A 21362-nucleotide genomic window follows, 5' to 3' on the forward strand; every position below is an offset into this window, starting at 1 on the left:
CTAACTGAATTTCCATCCCACCCCTCTCCCCCACTCTGGAGGATAAGGGAATAGGACTGAAAGTTCCAAGCTTCTAATCATGGCCTGGTCTTTTGGTGACCAGCCCCCTTCCTGAAGTTATCCAGGAGCCCACCAAGACTGGCCTCATTAGAATACAAGACAGCTCTATCTCCAGGAAATTCTGGGGGATTTAGGAGATCTGTGTCAGGAACTGGGGGCAGAGACTAAAATACATCTTTGTGTCATAGTGCTTCAGGGTGTATATGTTGAATGAATGTGTCAGTGAATAAGACTGCTGATTTGGGGATCTTTTGAGAAAAGAAAGTAAAAGGAATACTTCAATAAATACAAATTGCACATTTTTTTTTTTATTATTATCAAAACAGTTAAGACATCTGCATTGCCAAGCTAGAATTAGGAAGGGTTTTAAGAAGGATTCCCTCTAAAGAGAGGAATACAAGTCTATAACCAATGCTACATGAAGTCAGGCAGGGTTACAAGAAAGCAGATCTCTGATACAGAGATGAAGCAGTGAATACTGTGCAATTACTATAACAGAAGAATGGATTTAAGTACAAAAACCAGACCCTATAAAATGTGACTTTAATTAGGATGCCTTTGGCGATAACACTGTTTTCTACAGTAGACTAAAAATAAGAATATAAATGTGATGCATGTTATTCTAGGAAGTGTCAGACATGCAGTTGACGTAACACTTCACCCTCTCACCCAGAGCATCTGGGAAAGGTGAAGGAAAACAGTAGGTGGATCCAGTGATTATTTGTCATTCCAAATTCTGACTCCATCTGGGGCCTCCACAAGGTGAGAGAAACACACTAGGAATAAGGCACCAAAAAATTTCATGTGAAGGCTCAGAGGCTATCAGAATGTAAATCTGTAGCAGGTACATAGAATTCTTGGAGTAAAAAAGTTCAGTTCTGAAGAAGTCATATATAATTCACTTTTCAAAAATATCTCTGAAAGGTAGTAAAAATGAGAGTTAAATCTGGCCCAATTAACTTGATTCCTGAGTTTAAAGCCAGATAAAATGCTAGGTCAAAAAAGGAAGGTTTTTGTTCATATTATTTTACATTAATACAGTAGAAAGCTGGTGATTTTTAAAAAGTATCAAAACGCTAAATATTAAAGAGTATGTATAAAAACTCACACACCATTTATTAGTCACAGTTTTGAATAGTGCTCTGTATTTATTGTTTAAAATAGTTGTCATTTAGAAACAGTCTGTTCTAGTGCTAAAACCTTGAAAAGGAAATCCTGAGGAGGATCCTAAAACCTGCTATTCATTTTTATACTCTCAGTGGTTGATGGATAGAAATGGTAAGAGCTTTGAGTGTCAATTGCTTTTTAAGTAGCAATCAGACTGTATCCATTATAACTGGTTGCAAAGTACAGGATGTTAAAGGCATAAAGGTGGCTTTTATTTTTTCCAGTTTTTAACAGCAATAGTTACTTCCAGTCATAGAAATGTGATGTGGATTGCAATGTACTGGGTAGCTCAGCAGTTAGATTTGATGGATTCCAGAGCTGGTCTGGTGAGTTACCTGATTTGGTCTGCAGTCACATATATATTGCTGAAGATATATATGGTGCATATATATACACACACATATATATTGCTGGCTTAAAACTCAACATTCAAAGAATGAAGATCATGGCATCCAGTCCCATCACTCCATGGAAAGTAGATAAGGAAACAATGGAAACAGTGACAGATTTTATTTTCTTAGGCTCCAAAATCATCGCAGATGGTGACTGCAACCACGAAATTAAAAGATGCTTGCTCCTTGGAGGAAAAGCTATGACAAACCTAGACAGTGTATTAAAAAGCAGAGACATTACTTTGCCAACAAAGGTCCATCTAGTCAAAGCTATGATTTTTCCAGAAGTCATGTATGGATGTGAGAGTTGCACCATAAAGAAGACTGAGCACTGAAGAATTGATGCTTTTGAACTGTGGTGTTGAAGAAGACTCTTGAGAGTCCCTTGGGCTGTAAGGAGATCAAACCAGTCGATCCTAAAGGAAATCAGTCCTGAATATTCATTGGAAGGACTGATGCTGAAGCTGAAGCCCAATACTTCAGCCACCTGATGTGAAGAGCCAACTCATTAGAAAAGATCCTGATGTGGGGAAAGATTGAAGGCAGGAGAAAGGGAAGACAGAGGATGAGATGGTTGGATGGCATCACTGACTCAATGGACATGAGTTTGAGCAAGCTCTGGGAGATGGTGAAGGACAGGGAAGCCTGGCCTGCTGCAGTCCATGGGGTCACTAAAAGTCAGACACGACTGAGGAACTGAACAGTAACAATACATATATATATATTATGGCTGATTCGCATTGTTTTACAGTAGAAACCAACACAACTTTGTAAAGCAAATATCCTCCAATTAAAATAAAAGGAAACCTAAGCCCTCGAGGGGCTCCAGGGATGTCTAGGCTGCCTAAGAACCTTAGAACCAGAGAGGGTGTAGGCTGAGTCTACATCCTATGAGTCGGGCTTGCTGTCTGTCCCAGTTATCTGTTGCTGTATAACAGACAACCCCAAACATAGTTTAAGATAACAATTCTGTTCTGTGGGTTCACTGGGAAACTCTCACTTAGGGTGTCTGTGCAGCTGCAGTCATATGTTAGCAGGATCTGAAATAGTCTAGAGGCTTCTTCTCTCCCATGTCTAGTGACAGGCTCAGATGTCTTGAGTGCTGGGCGCTGGTCAGGCATCTCTCCTCTCCACGTGACTGCTTGGGCTTCCTCACAGCAAGGTGGCCTCCAAATGGCCACGTTTTTACATGAGAGCTGGTTTTCTTTGCAGCAAGAGTTTCAAGGGACAGGAAATGGAAGCTATCAGCATCTTAGGACCAAGACCCTGAATCAGATACAGCATCACTTTATCATTGGATAAAGTGAGCAAAGCTGTCAAGACCCAAGGGGAGGAGATATAACCCTCAGGTCCTGTGTAACAGATGTCAAAAAAATTTGTGGCCACTTGTATCCCTCCTCATTCTTTAACCAGGACCCAAAGGGTTGGGCATTATCCTAGTCTCACCTCAAAATGATCTGCTTCGTATTCATCTAGTTAAAAAAAAAAACAACATTATTTTTTAAAAAATTCATTTTTGGCTGTTCTGGGGTCTTCATTGCTATGCATGCGCGGGCTTTCTCTAGTTGCAGAGAGCAGGGGCTACTCTTTGTTGCAGTATGCGGGCTTCTCATTGCGGTGGCTTCTCGTTGCGGAGCATGGGCTCTAGGGCATGGGCTTCAGTAGTTGTGGTGCATGGGTTTAGTTGCTCTGCAGCCTGTGGGGTCTTCCTGAATCAGGGATTGAACCCATATCCCCTGCATTGGCAGGTGGATTCTTAACCACTTGGCCACCAGGGAAGCCCATATTCATGTAGCTTTTATGCATTAATAAGAAAATTTGTGTACACTGTCTCAATTTGCTCTCCTAATTGTGAAACAGTAGCTTGGCTAATAAGGCAACTAAGGCACAGAGGTTAAAGGCCTGGGATCGCAACCTCCTAGGGATAGAATGGAGAAATGAATCTGAATCTCTTGACTCTCATCCATGCTGAGGGATTCTGGTTATCTGTTGTTTGTTTACCCCGTCACTTTGCTCTCTGACACCCATAGAGCTGGGGGAGAGGAAAGCCCATTTCCCTTTGGCTGACAATCTGGACATACATCCTTGCAGGTGAAGCTCAAGGTGCAAGCAAAGGCAATGTTCTGTGACTGCTCAGCGCATCAGTAAGGACTCTTAAAGCCACTGTACTGGCCTTCACTCTTGGGGAACTCTCTCCGGATCCTCCAGCGGCAGCAACTGGGCAGGATGGCGAAGTCAGCCAGGTCCTGGGAGCCAAAGCGCCAGGCAGTGTAGCTCCTGTAGGCACAGTGCCGCAGCCGGCTGTTGGCAGAATCTGCATCCAGCACCAGCAAGGGCTCCTGGTACTGCAGTAGGAACTGCAAGGCCCGCCTGGACAGCACAAGGTCCCTGAAGAGCTCTGAGGTGGTGATACAGGCACCCGGCTTTTTCCGGCAGCACAGCTCCTCCAGGCATCTTTGGTTCTCAGGGAGTTGCGATGGAAGGCAGTTCCCGCACTGGCACCAATCCGGGCAGTCCCTGGATTTAAGGTGCACCTCTTCACTGAGCAGCTGGATCTCCTCTGGTTGTCCGGGAATGGGGGGTGAGTCGTGAAGAGACAGATGCAGCCAGGACAAGTCTGCAAAGTCCAGCTGGGGTCTCTGAAAAAGGCAAGTTTCCAAACCCATCAGCAGTGACAACCCCTAGGGTCCTGGGTTCTTTAATTTTCTTATGAACTTATAAAATTACATTTAATACTACATTAATACTAGTAGCTCTCTTTTTTTTTCTTTTGTACCGTTTATTTTATTATTTTTTTAGGTTTATTTTAATTTTATTTATTATTATTATTTTTTACTTTACAATATTGTATCGGTTTTGCCATACATCAATATGCATCCGCCATGGGTGTGCACGTGTTCCCAATCCTGAACCCCCCTTCCACCTCCCTCCCCATACCATCTCTCTGGGTCATTCCAGTGCACCAGCCCCAAGCTTCCTGTATCCTGCATCGAACCTGGACTGGCGATTCATTTCTTATGTGATATTATACATGTTTTAATGCCATTCTCCCAAATCATCCCCCCTCCCTCTCCCACAGAGTCCAAAAGACATACAGATGGCTAACAAACACATGAAAAGATGCTCAACATCACTCATTATCAGAGAAATACAAATCAAAACCACAATGAGGTACCATTCTCGAAGAATGGCTGCGATCCACAAGTCTACAAGCAATAAATGCTGGAGAGGATGTGGAGAAAAGGGAACCCTCTTACACTGTTGGTGGGAATGCAAACTAGTACAGCCACTATGGAGAACAGTGTGGAGATTCCTTAAAAAATTGGAAATAGAACTGCCATATGACCCAGCAATCCCACTGCTGGGCATACACACCGAGGAAACCAGAATTGAAAGAGACACGTGTACCCCAATGTTCATCGCAGCACTGTTTATAATAGCCAGGACATGGAAGCAACCTAGATGTCCATCAGCAGATGAATAGATAGGAAAGCTGTGGTACATATACACAATGGAGTATTACTCAGCCATTAAAAAGAATACATTTGAATCAGTTCTAATGAGGTGGATGAAACTGGAGCCTATTATACAGAGTGAAGTAAGCCAGAAAGAAAAACACCAATACAGTATACTAACGCATATATATGGAATTTAAAAAGATGGTAATGACAACCCTGAATGCAAGACAGCAAAAGAGACACACATATATAGCTCTCATTTATTAAATGTACACGTCAAGTCTGTGTTTCGCAAGCATCGCCTCATTTAAGCTTTCGAAAAACCACATGAGGGCTTCCCTGGTAGGGCAGTGGGTGAGAATCTGCCTGCCGATGCAAGGGACAAGGTTTGATTCCTGGTCTGTGAAGATTCCACATGCCACGGAGCAACTAAAGCCTGTGAGCCCCAACTTCTGAGCCCACGTGCCTGGAGCCTGTGCTCCGAAACAGGAGAAGCCACTGCAGTGAGAGGCCGGTGCACCTCGGCGAAGAGTGGCCCCTGTTCACTGAAACTGCAGAGGGCCAGCATGTAGCAACGAAGGCCCAGAGCAACCAAAAATAAATAAATAAATTTTTTTTTAAAAAAAGGAAAACCTCATGAGCTATGTGTCCTGATCTCTATTTTACAGGTTTGGAAAGTGAAATTCAGAAAAGCCAAGGCTTAGTGCCTATATCCTCTGTCAGAGACCTCTGGGCCCTGCCCACCTGATCTAGGCAGTTCCCCTCCTCTCAGGTCCTTCTCTTACCACATGATGATGTTCTATGCTCTTCATTAGTACTTACCACCATCTGAAATGATCTTATGAACTGGTATGTTTCCTGGATGATTCTTCTTCCACAGGAAAACAGGGGCCCTGTTTGCTTTGTTTATTGCCTGTGTCCCCAGTGCCTAGGACAGTGCCCAGCACATAGTAGACAATAAATATTTGCTGACTTAGCTCTCCTTTCTCACCATGCTCCCTTTTCTGAAAAGTCCCTTTGTTATCCTCCAAGGGAATTTGCCATAATTGCCATCATTTATGTCTATGTGACATATACCTTCATTCACCAGACAGAGTGTGAGTTGAGTACATTAAAACTAAATGGTTCATGTACATGACTGTACACAGCACCACTATTATAATAGCCAAAGGGTGAAAATAACCCATGTCCATCAGTGAATGAATGGATAAAAAACTGTTATGTTCAGGACTTCCCTGGTGGTACAGTGGTTGAGAATCCACCTGCCAGTGCAGGGGACGTGGGTTTGATCCCTGGTCTGGGAAGATCTCATATGCCACAGGGCAACTAAGCCTGAGCACCACAACTACTGAACCCATGCTCTGCAACAAGAGAAGCCACCACAGTGAGAAGCCCACACGCCACAAGAGAGTAGCCCTTGCTTGCCACAGCTAGAGAAAGCCCACATGCAGCAACAAGACCTACACAGACAAAAAAAAAATTGTGTTCATACAGCTGTGAAAAGGAATAAATTACTGACACATACTAAACGTGGCTGTTTAGCTAAACATAGATGTAACCTTGAAGACATTATGCTAAATGAAAGGAACCAGACATAAGGAGACAAGTAAGATTCAATTTACATGAAATGTCCAAAATAGGCAAATTCATTGATACAGAAAGCAGATTAGTGGTTGCACAGGGCCTGGGGAGAAGTGAGTGGGAGTGGCTGCTGAATGGATTCAAAGTTTCCTTTTGGGGTGATGAAAAAGTTCTGGAGCAAGGCAGTGGTGATGGTTGCTCAGCATTGTGATATACTAAATGTCACTGAATTGTACTCTGTAAAATGGTTTAAAAGGTAAATTTAATGTTGTGTGTCTTTTACTGCCCTTCCCCAGTATATGAGAGTTCACTTTATACCCAGACCTGATAAAAACATTACAAGAATGGAAAAATTTTGGCCAGTCTCTCTCAAGAAGAGATGTGAAGTTCTTAAATATTAGTGAATTGAATTCAGCAGTAAATACAAAGAATAATACATTGCATTCAATGTATTTTATTGCAGCAATGAAAGGTTGGCTTAATCTTTGAAAACCAATCAGTGTAATGTACTAAAAAACAACAAAAAAAGAAAACTCATTATTTGAAAAGCCTGAAAAAATACATTATTTAAAACTCAGGATTCAGTCATGATAAAAATTCTTAGTGAACTAGGAGCAGAGGGGAATTTTCTTAATCTGATAGGGTATTCTTTAAAAACCCACAACAGGGAATTGCTGGGACTCAGCACTTTAACTGCGGTGGGCCAGGTTCAACCCCTGGTCAGGGAACTAGGATCCCTGCAAGCCATGAGGGAAGCCAAAAAACAAAAACCCTACAGCAAATACAATAGTAAAATAAAAAAAAAACTTTATTCCTGAGATAGGAAATGAGACAAAGATGCCTGCTCTTATCATTTCTGATCAGTATCCTGCTGGACATCCTAACAGGTGAAATAAGCATCTGGAGCCGGAATAAACAAGAAAGGAGCCTCCCCTAGAGCCTTCAGAGAGAGTACAGCCCTTCTGACACCTTATTTCAGACTTCTAACCTCCAGAACTGTGAGAGAATACACTTCTGTTGTTCTAGGCTCCCTAGTTTGTGGTAATGTATTACAGCAGCTGGAGAAAACTAATGCAGTCAGTGAAGATGTCCAGCAGCCAGAACTGCTGGGGAGAGTGTGAATGAGAACACCCCCTTTAGAGAACTTATAAGCAGTAACTATGAAAGCTGCACACAGGCCTGCCTCATGACTTGGCAGTTCCGTTCTCAGGTGCCATATGTTTACTGTAGCGGCAGCATTGGCATGAACCCCAAAGTGGAAACTAACCAAATGGGTAGTTCATTCAACAATTGAATGGATAAATAAATTGAATGTTTATAAAACAAAAAATTATACAACAATGAGAATGAACCACTGCTACACACAACATCATGGATGACTCTCACAAAAATAATGTTGAGTGAGGGAAGCCGCTCAACAGGGTATGTACTGAATACATACTATAGGATTCAAATTTTGTAAAATTCTATAAGAGGTAAAATGTTTGAATGCAGGGTAACGTCTACTTTTAAGGGAAGATAGTAATTGGGTAGAGGCATTAAAGGGCCTTCTGCTAGTAATATTCACTTTTAAAGTCTGGGTGCTGGTACCATGTGTTGCATGGTGTTTACTTTGTCATCAGTTATGATTTATACACATTTCTAGATATATTTACATTTAATAGTAAGTATTCTTTTAAAAAGACTTGGATTTCCCTGGTTGTCTAGTGGTTAAGAATCCACCTTGCAATGCAGGAGACACAGGTTCGATACCTGGTCGGAGAGCTAAGATCCCATATGCGGCGGGGCAGCTAAGCCCACACACTGCAACTGCTGAAGCCAGAGCACCACAACTAGAGAGGCCGTGAGCCTTGACGAAAGATCCCACATGACGCAAGGAAGATCCTGTGTGCCACAGCTAGACCCCACACAACCAAATTAATCAATTAATTAGTTTGAAAAGACTAATGAGAATTCCCTGGGGGTCCAGTGGTTAGGACTCCAGGCCTCCACTGCAGGGCGTGTGGGTTCCATCAGGGAACTTAAAATCCCGCAGGCTGTGCTGCGCAGCAGAAAAACAAAAAGCAAGCACTAAACAACTTACCAGGACTTTTTCACCTTTGACAGCTTGCAGACTTGTCCCAAGCAGTCTTTCATTTACCATCCTAATACAGGGTTCATCCACAAAGGACACATATTTTAATGTCTAGAAGATAAAAATTAAAGGGTTAGCCATTTTAGTACAGCGTTACACCTACTGTGTATCTGAACATATCTAAAGGCAACTGTTATTCCTACTTGCCAAATGACAACCCGTTAAACAAGCTAACCAGAAACTCTTGCTAACTAAGAAAGAATTGATTATGAGTATCAGAAATGGAGCCCCCGCCACCTTAATTTGTAGACTTAGAGGATCCACAGCTTACTGCCTATTATCTCCAGGTACCCCAAGTGCTATGTAAAAATTCCTTTGTTATGTTCCCTCAATTTCAGTTATGCTAAGGTTGAATATCTCCTGAAAGTTATACTATTGCAACTTAAATTATTTATATCTTCGTTAAATTGCCTCCCATCTTGGGCCGTGAAATGGTGATTAATTTTAGTTGCAAAGATGAACTTTGATTTTAATTGCAAATACATGTACAATGAACAATGAATTGTGCATTCAGCCGCTACAAAAGGACAGCAGTGTTCTTGGTCAAGGGAAAGAAACCCTCTTTATTGTTTTTAAAGTACCAGAAATTTCTCTTTGATTGGAGGAAATCATGGATTCCAAAATTAATCAAATTCCAAATGAATCAAATCAAAACCATACAGGTGAACTAAAATTTCCTTTGACTACTCCCCTATCCGAGGCTCCTTTCCGTAAGCAATCACTGTGAGTGATTTGTGAGTGTCCCAACCTTTTTGTATACATTTATTACTTCCCCACACACATTTACATGTGTGTGTATAATGCACATAAAAATATACAGAATATATATGTATATATATAAATAGACATATATACGTGTAGAAAATACATTAAATAGTTTTTGTGTATAGTTGCTTTTTAGCCTATATATCATACCACAGATATTGTTCCATAGTTTGCTTTTTCACTTTCAGCAATCTTGGATATTTGCTCATGTCAGTACCTCTAACATAATAGTTATCAACATGGATTCTGAAACCAGCCTGCCTGAGTTAGAATTCGATCTCTGCCAACTATATGACTTTGGGCAAATAATTTATCCTTCCTGTGCCTCAGTTTCCTCATCTGCAGAAAGATAACAGTAGTACCTATCTAGAATTCTACTGATGATCACACAATCCTATAAACCCACCTATAAGGCTGTGTGAAGGTTCAGTGAGTTAACGTATACATAGCACTGGGAACTCTATATGAGCATTTGCTTTTATAATTATCTGCGTCATGTTTTAAAACTGGTGCCAGGCATTCCCTACTATGGACTTATCATAGTTCATTTCACCATTCACCTGTTGGGCATTTGGGCAGATGCTCTTCATCACACATAGCACTGTGATAGACATCTTGTACACGTGCACCACTTGGGTACCCATGTGAGTGTTTCTCTAGGGCAGGTATGGAGAAGTAGAAATGCCAGGGTGTAAAGAATATCCTGTTTAAATGTTACTAGATTGACAAATTGTTCTCCAAAGTTATTATACTTTTATTACACAACCAGTTTAATAAATCTGACCAAACTGACAAATCCTGGAACACAAACATTTGTTTTCCCTATATCATGCTTCTCCATTTTTGCCTCTTTTCTTCACTACAATGAAAGGATTCATCTGACGGAGAATGTGGATTGGGGTAGGGTCCTGATACTTATCCACCACGGGATTGACTGCACCTGTGATCGTGGCCTTGTTTCTGCACTCTCCTCAGTGATCCAATAGGCCCTTCAGGTGTTTTGATTTTGATATCCCGTAGACATATCGAGTCTTACCCGTGTTGGCTCCACAATGGATTCATACTTCTTCTTGTAGTAGTATTCATTGACTGCGCAGGGTTGACAGCACTTGCACCAGGGATAAACATGCGATCGGCAGTATTTACTTGAATAAGTGTTGATGAGCATGTCAATGAACACGGTGGCCTGGAAAGAACCAGACAAGCACCTTGTCAGTGAATCTTTCTTTAGCCACATCATTTTCATAAAGTGTGAGAAAAAGAATCTCTTACCAAACCAAAGTAGGAGAGGGTTGAACCAATGTACACGATCAGCTGGATGATGTCAAATTTCCCCCCCTTGAAAACAGAGTACAAAAGATTACTTGGTTGAAATTCAGAATCATGCTTTTCTGCTCTAACATGTAATTGTAAGTTCCAGCAGAGGAGGGAGTCTAGTGCCATGAATTTGACAACTGCATCCAGTGTGTTCACAGCAACAAAGATTAAGGAGACTGAAAAATGAATCCTATTCCTTCTGCTTCTGTCTCTCAGGATGTGCTTGAAAACAGGGGTGTTTTAAACTAAGAAGTGTTTTAAACTAAGAAGTTTTAAACTAAGAAACACTGAGAGGAGAGCCACTGAAAGTTTATTTTTCCATTCGAGGTGAGGGTTTCAGGAGAGCTTTCCCTAAAAGTGATTTGAAATTACTTTGGAAACAGAGGGAAGGAATGTCTGCACAAAGTCTCCCCTTAGATGTCCTTGTGATTTTTATTCTCAGTATCTTTGTATCTTCTCACTATATCTCATTGATTCTTGTGGGGCTTATTACCACGTTAGGTAAATAATATGCTGTCAGACAAGATATGTGGGCATCCATTGGTTTTTGCATCTCTCCTCCTTCTGGAGACAGCATGCCAGTTTTCCTTTGGAGAACCATCTCTGTGCATACTCAGTCCCTGTAGTTTGCAGGGAAGAGGCTGGTTCCGGGCTGGTCTAGGACCGTTGGGAGTGACCCTAGTCATAGTGATTAGTTCATCAGTGAGTATGTGGCTCATACTGGGCCAGTCAAAGCCAGTGGCATCTGCTGAGGCTTTTGCTGAGATGTTCTCTTTCCATAGAGGTTGCTAAATTGCAAAGATATAAGTAGCTGCTGACACTACCACCTAGAGATGACCCACCGGGAATGACGCCAGAACAGAGGAGAAAAATGTAAGAGATGGAGGCGGGCAGGTTCCTCATGATGTTATTAAAACATCTGGATTCAGCAATATCTGAAGCCTGAAAATTGCCTCTGGATTTATCAGTTATATGAACTAAAAAAAAAAGGACTTTTTTCCTAACCCAATTTGAACTGGGTTCTGTTCCTTACAAACTGTTTTACAGAGGGATCTCTCTCTCCTTTTTTAAAAAATTATTTTTAATGAAAGGATAATTGTTTTACAGTATTGAGTTTGTTTCTGCAACCCATCAGCATGAATCAGCCATAGGTATACATACGTCCCCTCCCTCCTGAATCTCCCTCCCACGTCCCGCCCCTTCCCACCCTTCTGGGTTGTTGCAGAGCTCCAATGTGAGCTCCCTGCGTCATGCAGCAAATTCCCACTGGCTACCTGTTTTACATATGGCAGTGTATGTGTTTCCATGCTTCTCTCCCCATCCATCCTGCCATCTCCTTCCTCCCCCCTCCACGTCCATAAGTCTGTTGTCTATGAATGTGTCTCCATTCAGTTCAGTTCAGTTGTTCAGTCGTGTCCGACTCTTTGCGACCCCATGAACCACAGCCCGCCAGGCCTCCCTGTCTCCATCGCTGCCCTATAAATAGGTTCGTCACTACCATCTTTCTAGATTCCGTATATATGCATTAATATATGATTTCTCTCTCCTTTTTAAGCATCAGAGTATTTTTAAAGTTGAGTTATTAGGTTTTTTCCCCAAGCCCACTCTTGTACTCATTAGATGACTTGTCCAGGAACAAGGACATTTCTTCCCCTTTTATATCCCACATGCAAAGTGCATAGTGCCAGCTAATGACTATGACCAAAGCATTCACCCTTTGAGATACTATGGCAGTAATTTAAGACACAGTCATAGGAACGGAGATGCCAGTGGCTGAGAGCGGAGAAGAGACTTACGGTGCCGAAAACCAGGATGTCAAATCGGATCCCGTAAGCTTTTATTAGGGTCCGCTTTTCAGTGTTATTTTCCTTATAGTACTTGGCATATCTGTAGGAGGAAAAAGATCCATATTTATAAAGACCTATCTGAAACTGCTGGTATTTTATGAAAAGAAAAACCAAAACAGTAGCCGATCTAGTCTTCTAGTCTTCTTTCAGCTCTGCTGTTGTTAGCAAAGGGAAGAACACAAATTTCTCTCTCTCTTCACCTGGAACCAAAGCACCACCTCCCCACATCACCTCCTCTGCTTTTGGCAAAACAGAGTGATGGAAAGTCTGCTTTAAAAAAAAAATTATTTTTGTATATTTATTTAGCTTCCTTTGTGGCTCAGCTGGTAAAGAATCTGCCTGCAATGCAGGAGACCTGGGTTCGATCCCTGGGTTGGGAAGAGACCCTGGAGAAGGGAAGGGCTACCCATTCCAGTATTCTGGCCTGGAGAATTCCATGGACTGTATAGTCCATGGGGTCATAAAGAGTCCAACACAACTGAATGACTTTCACTTGGCTGCTCCAGATCTTAGTTGCAGCATGCAGGATCGCTAGTTGTGATCTTCGAACTCTTAGTTGTGGCATATGGGATCTAGTTCCCTGACCAGAGAGACTGAAGCCAGGCCATCTGCGTTGGGAGTTCAGAGTGTTACAGACATTTACAGCAAAGATATAAGTAGCTACTGACACCACTGCATAGAGATGACCCACTAAAGATGGACCACCAGGGAAGTCCCAGGACATTTTTTTTTTTTTTAGTTTTCTGAATGTTGAGTTTTATTTATTTTTTATTTTTTTTCTTTGAGTTATTAACTCATAATCTACTTATAGGTGTGGGGAGAGAAGAAAACAAAAAAATGAATGCTCTGCCAAAATATAGTATGGAACATCTGAAATTCTTATTTTTATCTTTTTTTAAGCTCTCCGGATCTGACATAGAGATGAATTAGATGTTCTCAGCACTTTCCGTGCCTGTTTCTGGCCAAAGAGGTTTCAGTTTCTTTGCATCTGAATGTTCTCATTTAATGACAGCACTTTCTTTTGCTCTATTAACTGATTTGCTTTTTAAAATGCAAAGCAAGCATGCATCACCACTCCATGCCCCAGGGTTGCATAATCTCTCCATGCAAGCTGTTTTTCCTGGAAGGTTAACACTAGTAAATACTTGAATTTCAGTTTTCAGGGGCTTGGTATGGTGGTTCTCATACTGAGGGCAAGAATCACTTGGGAAGCATTTTCAAAAGGCAGATTCCAGGGCCTCACCCCCAAAGGGTGGTTTCAAATGGTGTGAAATGTTTCTGGGAACCTGTATGTCTAGGAAAGGGACCAGCTGGTTCTGATACAGGTGAACAGTGGACCACACTCAGAAATACCAGGCCCTCATGGGCAAGGATGCTTTTGCGTGCTGTAGTGGGTTGAATAATGCCCCCGCCAAAGGCAAGTCTCAAGTGCTTAACCCCTGCACCTGCGAATGTGACCTTATTTGGAAATAGGATCTTTGCAAGTGCAGATGAGTTAAGGATCTCAAGATGAGATCATCCTGGATTTAGGGTGGGCCTTAAATGCAATGACTGTATCCTTATAAGAGGAAAGAGAGGGAGAGTTGAAACAGAAACACAGAGGGGAAGCCCATGTAAAGACGGAGGCAGATACTGGAGGGAGGCAGCCACGAGTTAAAAACTAAGCAGTTTCATCTCGTTGGAATTGGCTTGAAACAATGTTTTGGGTCAATCAAGTTTTCTGTCTTAGGAATTTGAAATTAAAAAAACCACTAGAATTGGCCTATTTAAAAAAAAAATTGAAGTTCTAGATGTAGTGCTGGTGCTAGAAAGGCTATGGAGTTAACTTTTGAACAGCACAGGGGTTGGGGTGCCCACCCTCTGCCCAGTGGAAAATCCACTTTAACTTACAGTTGGCCCTTCATATCCATACTCCCTCTGCATCTGTGCATTCAACCAACTGCAGATTGTATAGTACTATAGTATTAATATTTATTATTTAAAATAGTGTGTGTGAATGGACCCATGCAATTCAAACTCATATTGTTCGAGGGTCAGTTGTATATTGCAAGCTGATATCCTTGATAAGCAGAAAAAATAAGCATTAGTCACATTAAAAGCAGAGCACCAGTGAAGATCTGTAATTCCCTGGTGGCTCAGTGGTAAAGAATCTGCTTGCCAGTGCAGGGAACTCGGATTCCATTCCTGAGTCAGGAAGATCCCTTGGAGTCGGAGATGGCTGCCTACTCCAGTATTCTTGCCTGGAGAATCTCATGGACAGAGGAGTCTGGCGGGTTACAGTCCATGGAGTCGCAGAGTCGGACGCGACTAAGCACAAGAGCCATCGGAAGCCAGAAGAAGCAAGGAGAGATCCTCCCCTGGGGCCTTTATAGAGAGTATGTCCCTGCTGACACCTTGATTTTGGACTTCTGGCCTCCAGAACTGTGAAGTTTCTGTTGTTTAAAGCCACCAAGTTTGTGGTAATTTGTTAAAGCAGCCACAGGAAATGAATATACATATATACCTGTTCTGAGAGCAGAGAAGCCCATCAGGCATTCTGTCCTGCTTTACACGTCTTGTAAATAAACTGAATCATTGCCTAAGGACCTTTGGCCACAGATCTTTAAAGGATGAAATTTCTGCAATGTGATCAATTCCTTCAACTTCCTGTATTTTAGAAAGCTTATATTTTCTCATATACCTCATATAACCTCTAATTTCCTTCTCTTTTCTGTGGCTATTTGAAAATAAAGTTACCCATCAGGTCTCCACAATTTATTTTTGGTTACAGATTTCTTCTGGTGCTTGATTCCAGAGAACAAATGCTCTAATACTTTGAGCTGAAAGATCAACCAGTTCTTCAGAAAGCTCAGATCTCTCCAGGAGCTAATGTTCTTAGGCTCAGCTCAGAGACTTGAAGGACATTTGCTAACATCTGATGGGTACATTGCCCTGCATGCGTCTGCTGGCCGCTGGAAAAACAGCCTGTGAGGGCAGTCGGGGACCACTGACCCAGGCCTTGCTTCCTACTAATGGCCACAAGCCTATTCAGTAGAGCAGCAGGGAATGATCAAAACATTACCTAAACTAGGAGCTGGTTTCAGGGCCCTGGATGAGACTCCATGGCCCCAGAGAAGGCAAAAAGCCTCTTATGGGACTTCCCTGGTGGTCCAGTGGTTAAGATTCCAAGCTCCTGATGAAGGGGGCTCATGTTCGATCTTTGGTCAGGGGACTAGATCCTACATACTATAACTAAAAAGATCCCACATGCTGCAACGATGTTTCCGCTTGCAGCAACTAAGACTCAGGGCAGGAGGGGGAGAAGCCATATAAATAAATATGAAAAAAATAAAGTCATTGGAGCAAAGACAGTGTTCTTTAAAAATGCCTCTTGTGTGTTGATCTCAGCCAGCTCTTAGTCAGGAGTTTCAAACTCAGATGCCTGTAGGGGCCAGACAGATGAGTGAAATGAGTGATGCAGCCAGATATGAGGCAATAAAGAGTGGTGAGGACTGTGGCAAACCAAGAGGGGACCACTGATACTCAGCTCCAGCTGCGTGCTCTCCTGTGGGATACGAAGCCAGTGTTACATGGTTTGATTTTTTTCCAAATAGTTTAATTTTTCAGAAAAAGCAGGAAGTCCATACTTCTATGTAGAATATCTCAACATTCAAAACATTGTACAGGCAACAACAATAACAACAACAACAAAAAAGTTTGAAGTCTGCTTGCCAGTTAATCATGCTGCTTTACCTAAAATATGAATAGATCCATTTGCTTGAGTGGATAACAAAAAGTCAATAAGAATGCTAGCAGAAGGGTTAGGAGGCAGTGAATGAGTGTGTGTGTGTGTTTGTACATGTACTTTGGCCTGTATTTGCATGCTCAGATTAACTATAGACACCTCATTTTATTCATTCTCCTGGGCAACTAGCAACCTGGTTGTAAGAAACAAAATATAGTCAAACAAAACATCAAAGAAGAAAGCATGTTTGGGATGCTAGATGACATAGCCTAGACCAGTGCTTCTCAAATTTTAATGTGCACATGAATCTTTTGGGAATCATAAGATGTAGATTCTAGGCACTAATGGTAAAGAAACTGCCTGCCAATGCAGGAGACATAAGAGAGTAAATTAAGAGTGGAAGCTGAGATTTTTACATCATAACAAGCTCCCATGTTGAGGCAAGGCCCATGTTCCTGGTAACAGGATCACATTTTGAGTATCGAGGGTCTAGATTAGTGATTCTCAAACGAGTTTGCGTACAAATAACCTGGGAGGGACAATCCCCAGTGTCTAATTCAGTAGGTCTGAGGAGAGCCTGAGAATCTGCATTTCTAACAAGGTCCCATGTGATGCTGATGTGGGGACTCCCACTTTCAGAGTCCAGACCATTAGTAGTAAAAGTATTCAGGGAAGCTAATATGTTTGCAAGTTGATTCCCTAAGATGGACTCCTATGTGTGCAGTTTCCCTTCTTAACTAGGAAAGCTCACTCTTCAGGAAAGTGCACAGTGCCTATGGGGGGTTCCTATCCCGTCCTTGGAGAGGCCTTTTCTGGTTGCATTCCCGCTCCCCACCCTATCAAACTATCTTGTTTGATTTTCTTTGAAGCATGTATCATCATGTGAAATGGTCTTATTGGATTTCTTTGTTTGTTCTATTGAGATATAATAAACATATCATAAAATGCACGTAAAACGCTTACTCCTTGGAAGAAAAGTTATGACCAACCTAGAGAGCATATTAAAAAGCAGAGACGTTACTTTGCCAACATAGGTCCATCTAGTCAAGGCTATGGTTTTTCCAGTATTCATGTGTGAATGTGAGAGTTGGACCATAAGGAAAGCTAAGCCCTGAAGAATTGATGCTTTTGAACTGTGGTGTTGAAGAAGACTCTCTAGAGTCCCCTGGGCTGTAAGGAGATCCAATCAGTCTATCCTAAAGGAAATTAGTCGTGAATATTCATTGGAAGGACTGATGCTGAAGCTGAAACGCCAATACCTTGGCCACCTGTTGCGAAGAGCTGACTCATTTCAAAAGACACTAATGCTGGGGAAGATTGAAGGCAGGGGGAGAAGGGGATGACAGAGGATGAGACGGTTGGATGGCATCACCGACTCAGTGGACATGAATTGGGTAAACTCCAGGAGTTGGTGATGGACAGGGAGGCCTGGCGTGCTGCGGTCCATGGGGTCGCAAAGAGTCGGACACGACTGAGCGACTGAACTGAACTGAACTGGTATATGAAAACACCTCACAGAATACCAGGTTATACATATATGATCTCATATAAGCCTCACAAGTGTTGGTTAGACAAAGGAAATTTCACCAGAAGGTTATCTTCAGTTATCTCAGGATAGAGGAATTATGGGTGATTTTTATCCTCTTTTCTATGGTTATCTCTGTTTCCCAAGTTTTGCTTTTTATCTTACAAAGAGAGTGCAGTTCTTTAATAATTCATACAAAAATTCAGTCACTGCCTAGCTCTCAGAGGAAGTGTTTTACATTCATCTTGTTGCCTTGGGAAACAAAACTAGTCTTACTGGCTGCTGGGGATACAACTCAGCAGGGTCTGGGAGGTCCCTGGGAGCCAAGGGCTAGTTACTGGGCAAATCTGACCTGGAGCACTGTTACCTGAAGTTGTAGCCAGGGTACAAGGACTCCTTGGCGGTCTTGTCATCAAGGCGACGGAAACTGTATTTTGGACGGCAGTGATGGAACCATCTGTCCAGGTTGCAGTCCCAGTAGATCTCAATGCCCATGATTCCTCCCTGGGGAAGAAAACAAGAGATAATCTCTAAGCCTCGCTGGACGTGGGTTATGCAGCTATCAGACATCTCCCTGCATAGTGATGATCACTGAAGGAAAAGTTTGCTTTTGAGGGTAAAAAATGCTGATAAAAAATTTCAGAGCTCTAAGTACCATCCAATTTAACTCATACAACGACTACTTTGGCAACTACAAATGCATCTCCCTGCTCCTCCTCCCGCCTGGAACATACTACCATTAAATTTACTTTCCTGAAATAGAACTTTCAACAAGTAGTAGTAATGTTAGTCGCTCAGTCGTGTCTGATTCTTTGCGACCCCATGGACTGTAGCCCACTAGGCTCCTCTGTCCATGGGATTCTCCAGGCAAGAATACTGGAGTAGGTTGCCATTCTCTTCTCCAGGGGATCTTCCTGATCCAGGGATCGAACCCAGGTCTGTGGTATTGTAGGCAGATCCTTTACCATCAGAGCCACCAGGGAAGCCCAACTTTCAACAAACCCCTCCTGTAATCAGACATTATTAATGCTTCCACCCCCATTAAAGATTATATGAAACGAGTTTTCAGTCCAGGTTCGATGCACGATACTGGATGCTTGGGGCTGGTGCGCTGGGACGACCCAGAGGGATGGTATGGGGAGGGAGGAGGGAGAAGGGTTCAGGATGGGGAACACATGTATACCTGTGGTGGATTCATTTTGATATATGGCAAAACCAATACAATATTGTAAAGTTTAAAAAAAAAAAGATTAAGTTGAAGCTTATCATACTGGAATTCAGCATGCTCCATCACTTCCTCTCTGTTTTTCTCCAAATTCTCCCTTGGAGAAAGCTGTTATGCCAGACTATGCTTTTCCCAGACACACTTTGCATTTTCACTTCTTTTTTTATTTTAAAATAAAGCTGTATCTCAACAGCTTTATTGAGATACAATTCACATACAATTCGCCCACCTAACATGTACAATTCCACACTTACATTCATGTATATGTGCAACTGCTACCACAGTCAATTTTACAGCATTTTCACTACCTCCAAAAAAGAAAAACCATGTAAACTTTAATTACCCCTCTCAACACTAAACAACCACTAATCTACTTTTTGTCTCTGCAGAGTTCCTTATACTGAACTTTCACATGAATGAAATCATGTAATACATGATCTTTTATGTCTGGCTTCTTTCGCTTAGCATAATGCTTTTAAAGTTCATCCATGTTGTAGCAAGTGTCAGTACTTCATTCCTTTCTGTGGTGAAAGAATATTCCATTGTATGAATACACTACAGTTTGTTGATCCGTTCATCCTTTGATGGACACTTGGGTCGTTTCTATCTTTTGACTATAATGAACAATACTGCTGTGAATGTTTACGTACAAGTTTTTGTGTGAATATAAGGTGTCATTTTTTGGGGGTACATACTTCGGAGTGGAATTGCTGGGTATACTTTGCATCTTTTAATCTTGGCCCTTGACCTTTTCTCCCAGTGAAACATTTCTCCCACCCACTTCTCTAGCTAAATTCTGCTCGTCCTCCAAGACCCAGCCAACATCCTTCCCCATCCACGCAAGCACGCCTATACTCCTCAATTCATGGTGACCTTTCTCTCCTCTAAACTTCTAAAGAATCTGCTCATCTCTTACCTATACTTGGTACTTCTTTTTTTTTTCTACAGACATTTTTTGAGCACTGGCCATCATATTTCACTGAAGCTTAGACACCATTGCTTGTAAGACACACAGGGTGTTTTTTTTTTGTTTTTTTGTTTTAATGTTCCTCCAAGGAAAAAACTGGTGTCAATTAAACTGTGAGATTCCATCAACTGAAAGCACTTACTGATTTCAAAATTATTAAAAGTGAAAAAGATATCTCTTTGAATCGATGAAATTAGGCATTTCAAGACAGTATGCTAGATGTAGTATTCTGAGGATACAGAAATGAGTAACAAAGAGGTTCTGACTTGGAGAGAGGAGAAATAACACAGAAAAATCACAACTGCCTTTTTTGGGGGGTCAGGCACTAAGCCAAGCACTCTACTTACTATAGTGAATGTATTAATACCTTTGTCACTTGGCATCCATTTTGCTGGCTTCTGGGAAATCTACCTGAAATTTCCTTTGGGAAACACCTTTCCTAACTCTCCGTGGTTTGAATGGGGCTGTGACCTCTCCCAGGAGAGGGCACCTGACTCAGTCCTGGCCAATCAGGACAGTGCTTCCCTCTGGACCTGATGATGAGTTCAGATAGATTATGTGGCCCAAGGTAGGGTTAATCAGAACTCTCCTTGAGACATTTTGCCAGAACCATAGGGGAAAAGGTCCTCTATTGGTTGAGACCACTAGCTGTGGAGTGTGAAAGTCTAAAGCAGCACTATCTAATAGGATTTTCTCTGCTGATGGATATAGTCTGTATTCATGCCCTATAAGGCAGTAGCCAGTGGTTATTGAAATGAGGCTAGTATGATCAAGGAAATAAAATTTTAATTTCAATTAAGTTTAAGTTGCTGCATGTGACTTGTGGCTACCATATTGGATAGCAGAGTGCTAGAGCTTTGGTGGCTTTGACTTGACATGTGGAGAATATCATCATTAAGGAAACAGTCAAAAAATGAAAGGAGTCGGATTTCTGAAGACATCATTTGAGTTCTGGGATGCAGCTATGCCTAAATCTATAATACTCTTCATTCAGCCAACAAATATTTATTGACTGTCCATTATGTGCTGAATGTTATACAAAAATGAACCAAAAAAAAAAAAAAGAGCTACCTTCATGGAACTTACATTCTAGTCAGAGAAAATAGACAACAGACAAATGGATATGATGTAAAATATATAGTATGTCAGATAATGCTTGGTACCAGGGATAAAAATAAACCTGAAAAGGGCCTGCTGGGA

At 41.8% G+C, this 21362-nt stretch overlaps 2 protein-coding genes across 4 annotated transcripts in view; one reads left to right on the forward strand and one right to left on the reverse strand.

Annotated features, from left to right (window-relative positions):
• Positions 1-21362, forward strand: part of IFT81 (intraflagellar transport 81) — a 222572-nt gene that overhangs the window by 24930 nt on the left and 176280 nt on the right. The window lies entirely within an intron of this gene.
• P2RX7 (purinergic receptor P2X 7) overlaps positions 343-21362 on the reverse strand; it is a 60661-nt gene continuing 39641 nt past the window's right edge. For all 3 annotated transcript variants that reach the window (XM_019978102.2, XM_070769527.1, XM_019978104.2), the window contains exons 8-13: positions 18338-18474; positions 12671-12761; positions 10830-10895; positions 10594-10743; positions 8742-8843; positions 343-4258 (exon numbers count right to left, since the gene is read on the reverse strand). In XM_019978102.2, coding sequence (XP_019833661.1) covers positions 3761-4258; positions 8742-8843; positions 10594-10743; positions 10830-10895; positions 12671-12761; positions 18338-18474 — 1044 coding nt within the window. In that variant the 3' untranslated portion in view covers positions 343-3760. The remainder of the gene's footprint in view (positions 4259-8741; positions 8844-10593; positions 10744-10829; positions 10896-12670; positions 12762-18337; positions 18475-21362) is intronic.

The sequence above is a fragment of the Bos indicus genome, chromosome 17 (genome assembly GCF_029378745.1).
Source record: "Bos indicus isolate NIAB-ARS_2022 breed Sahiwal x Tharparkar chromosome 17, NIAB-ARS_B.indTharparkar_mat_pri_1.0, whole genome shotgun sequence".
NCBI lineage: Eukaryota > Metazoa > Chordata > Mammalia > Artiodactyla > Bovidae > Bos > Bos indicus.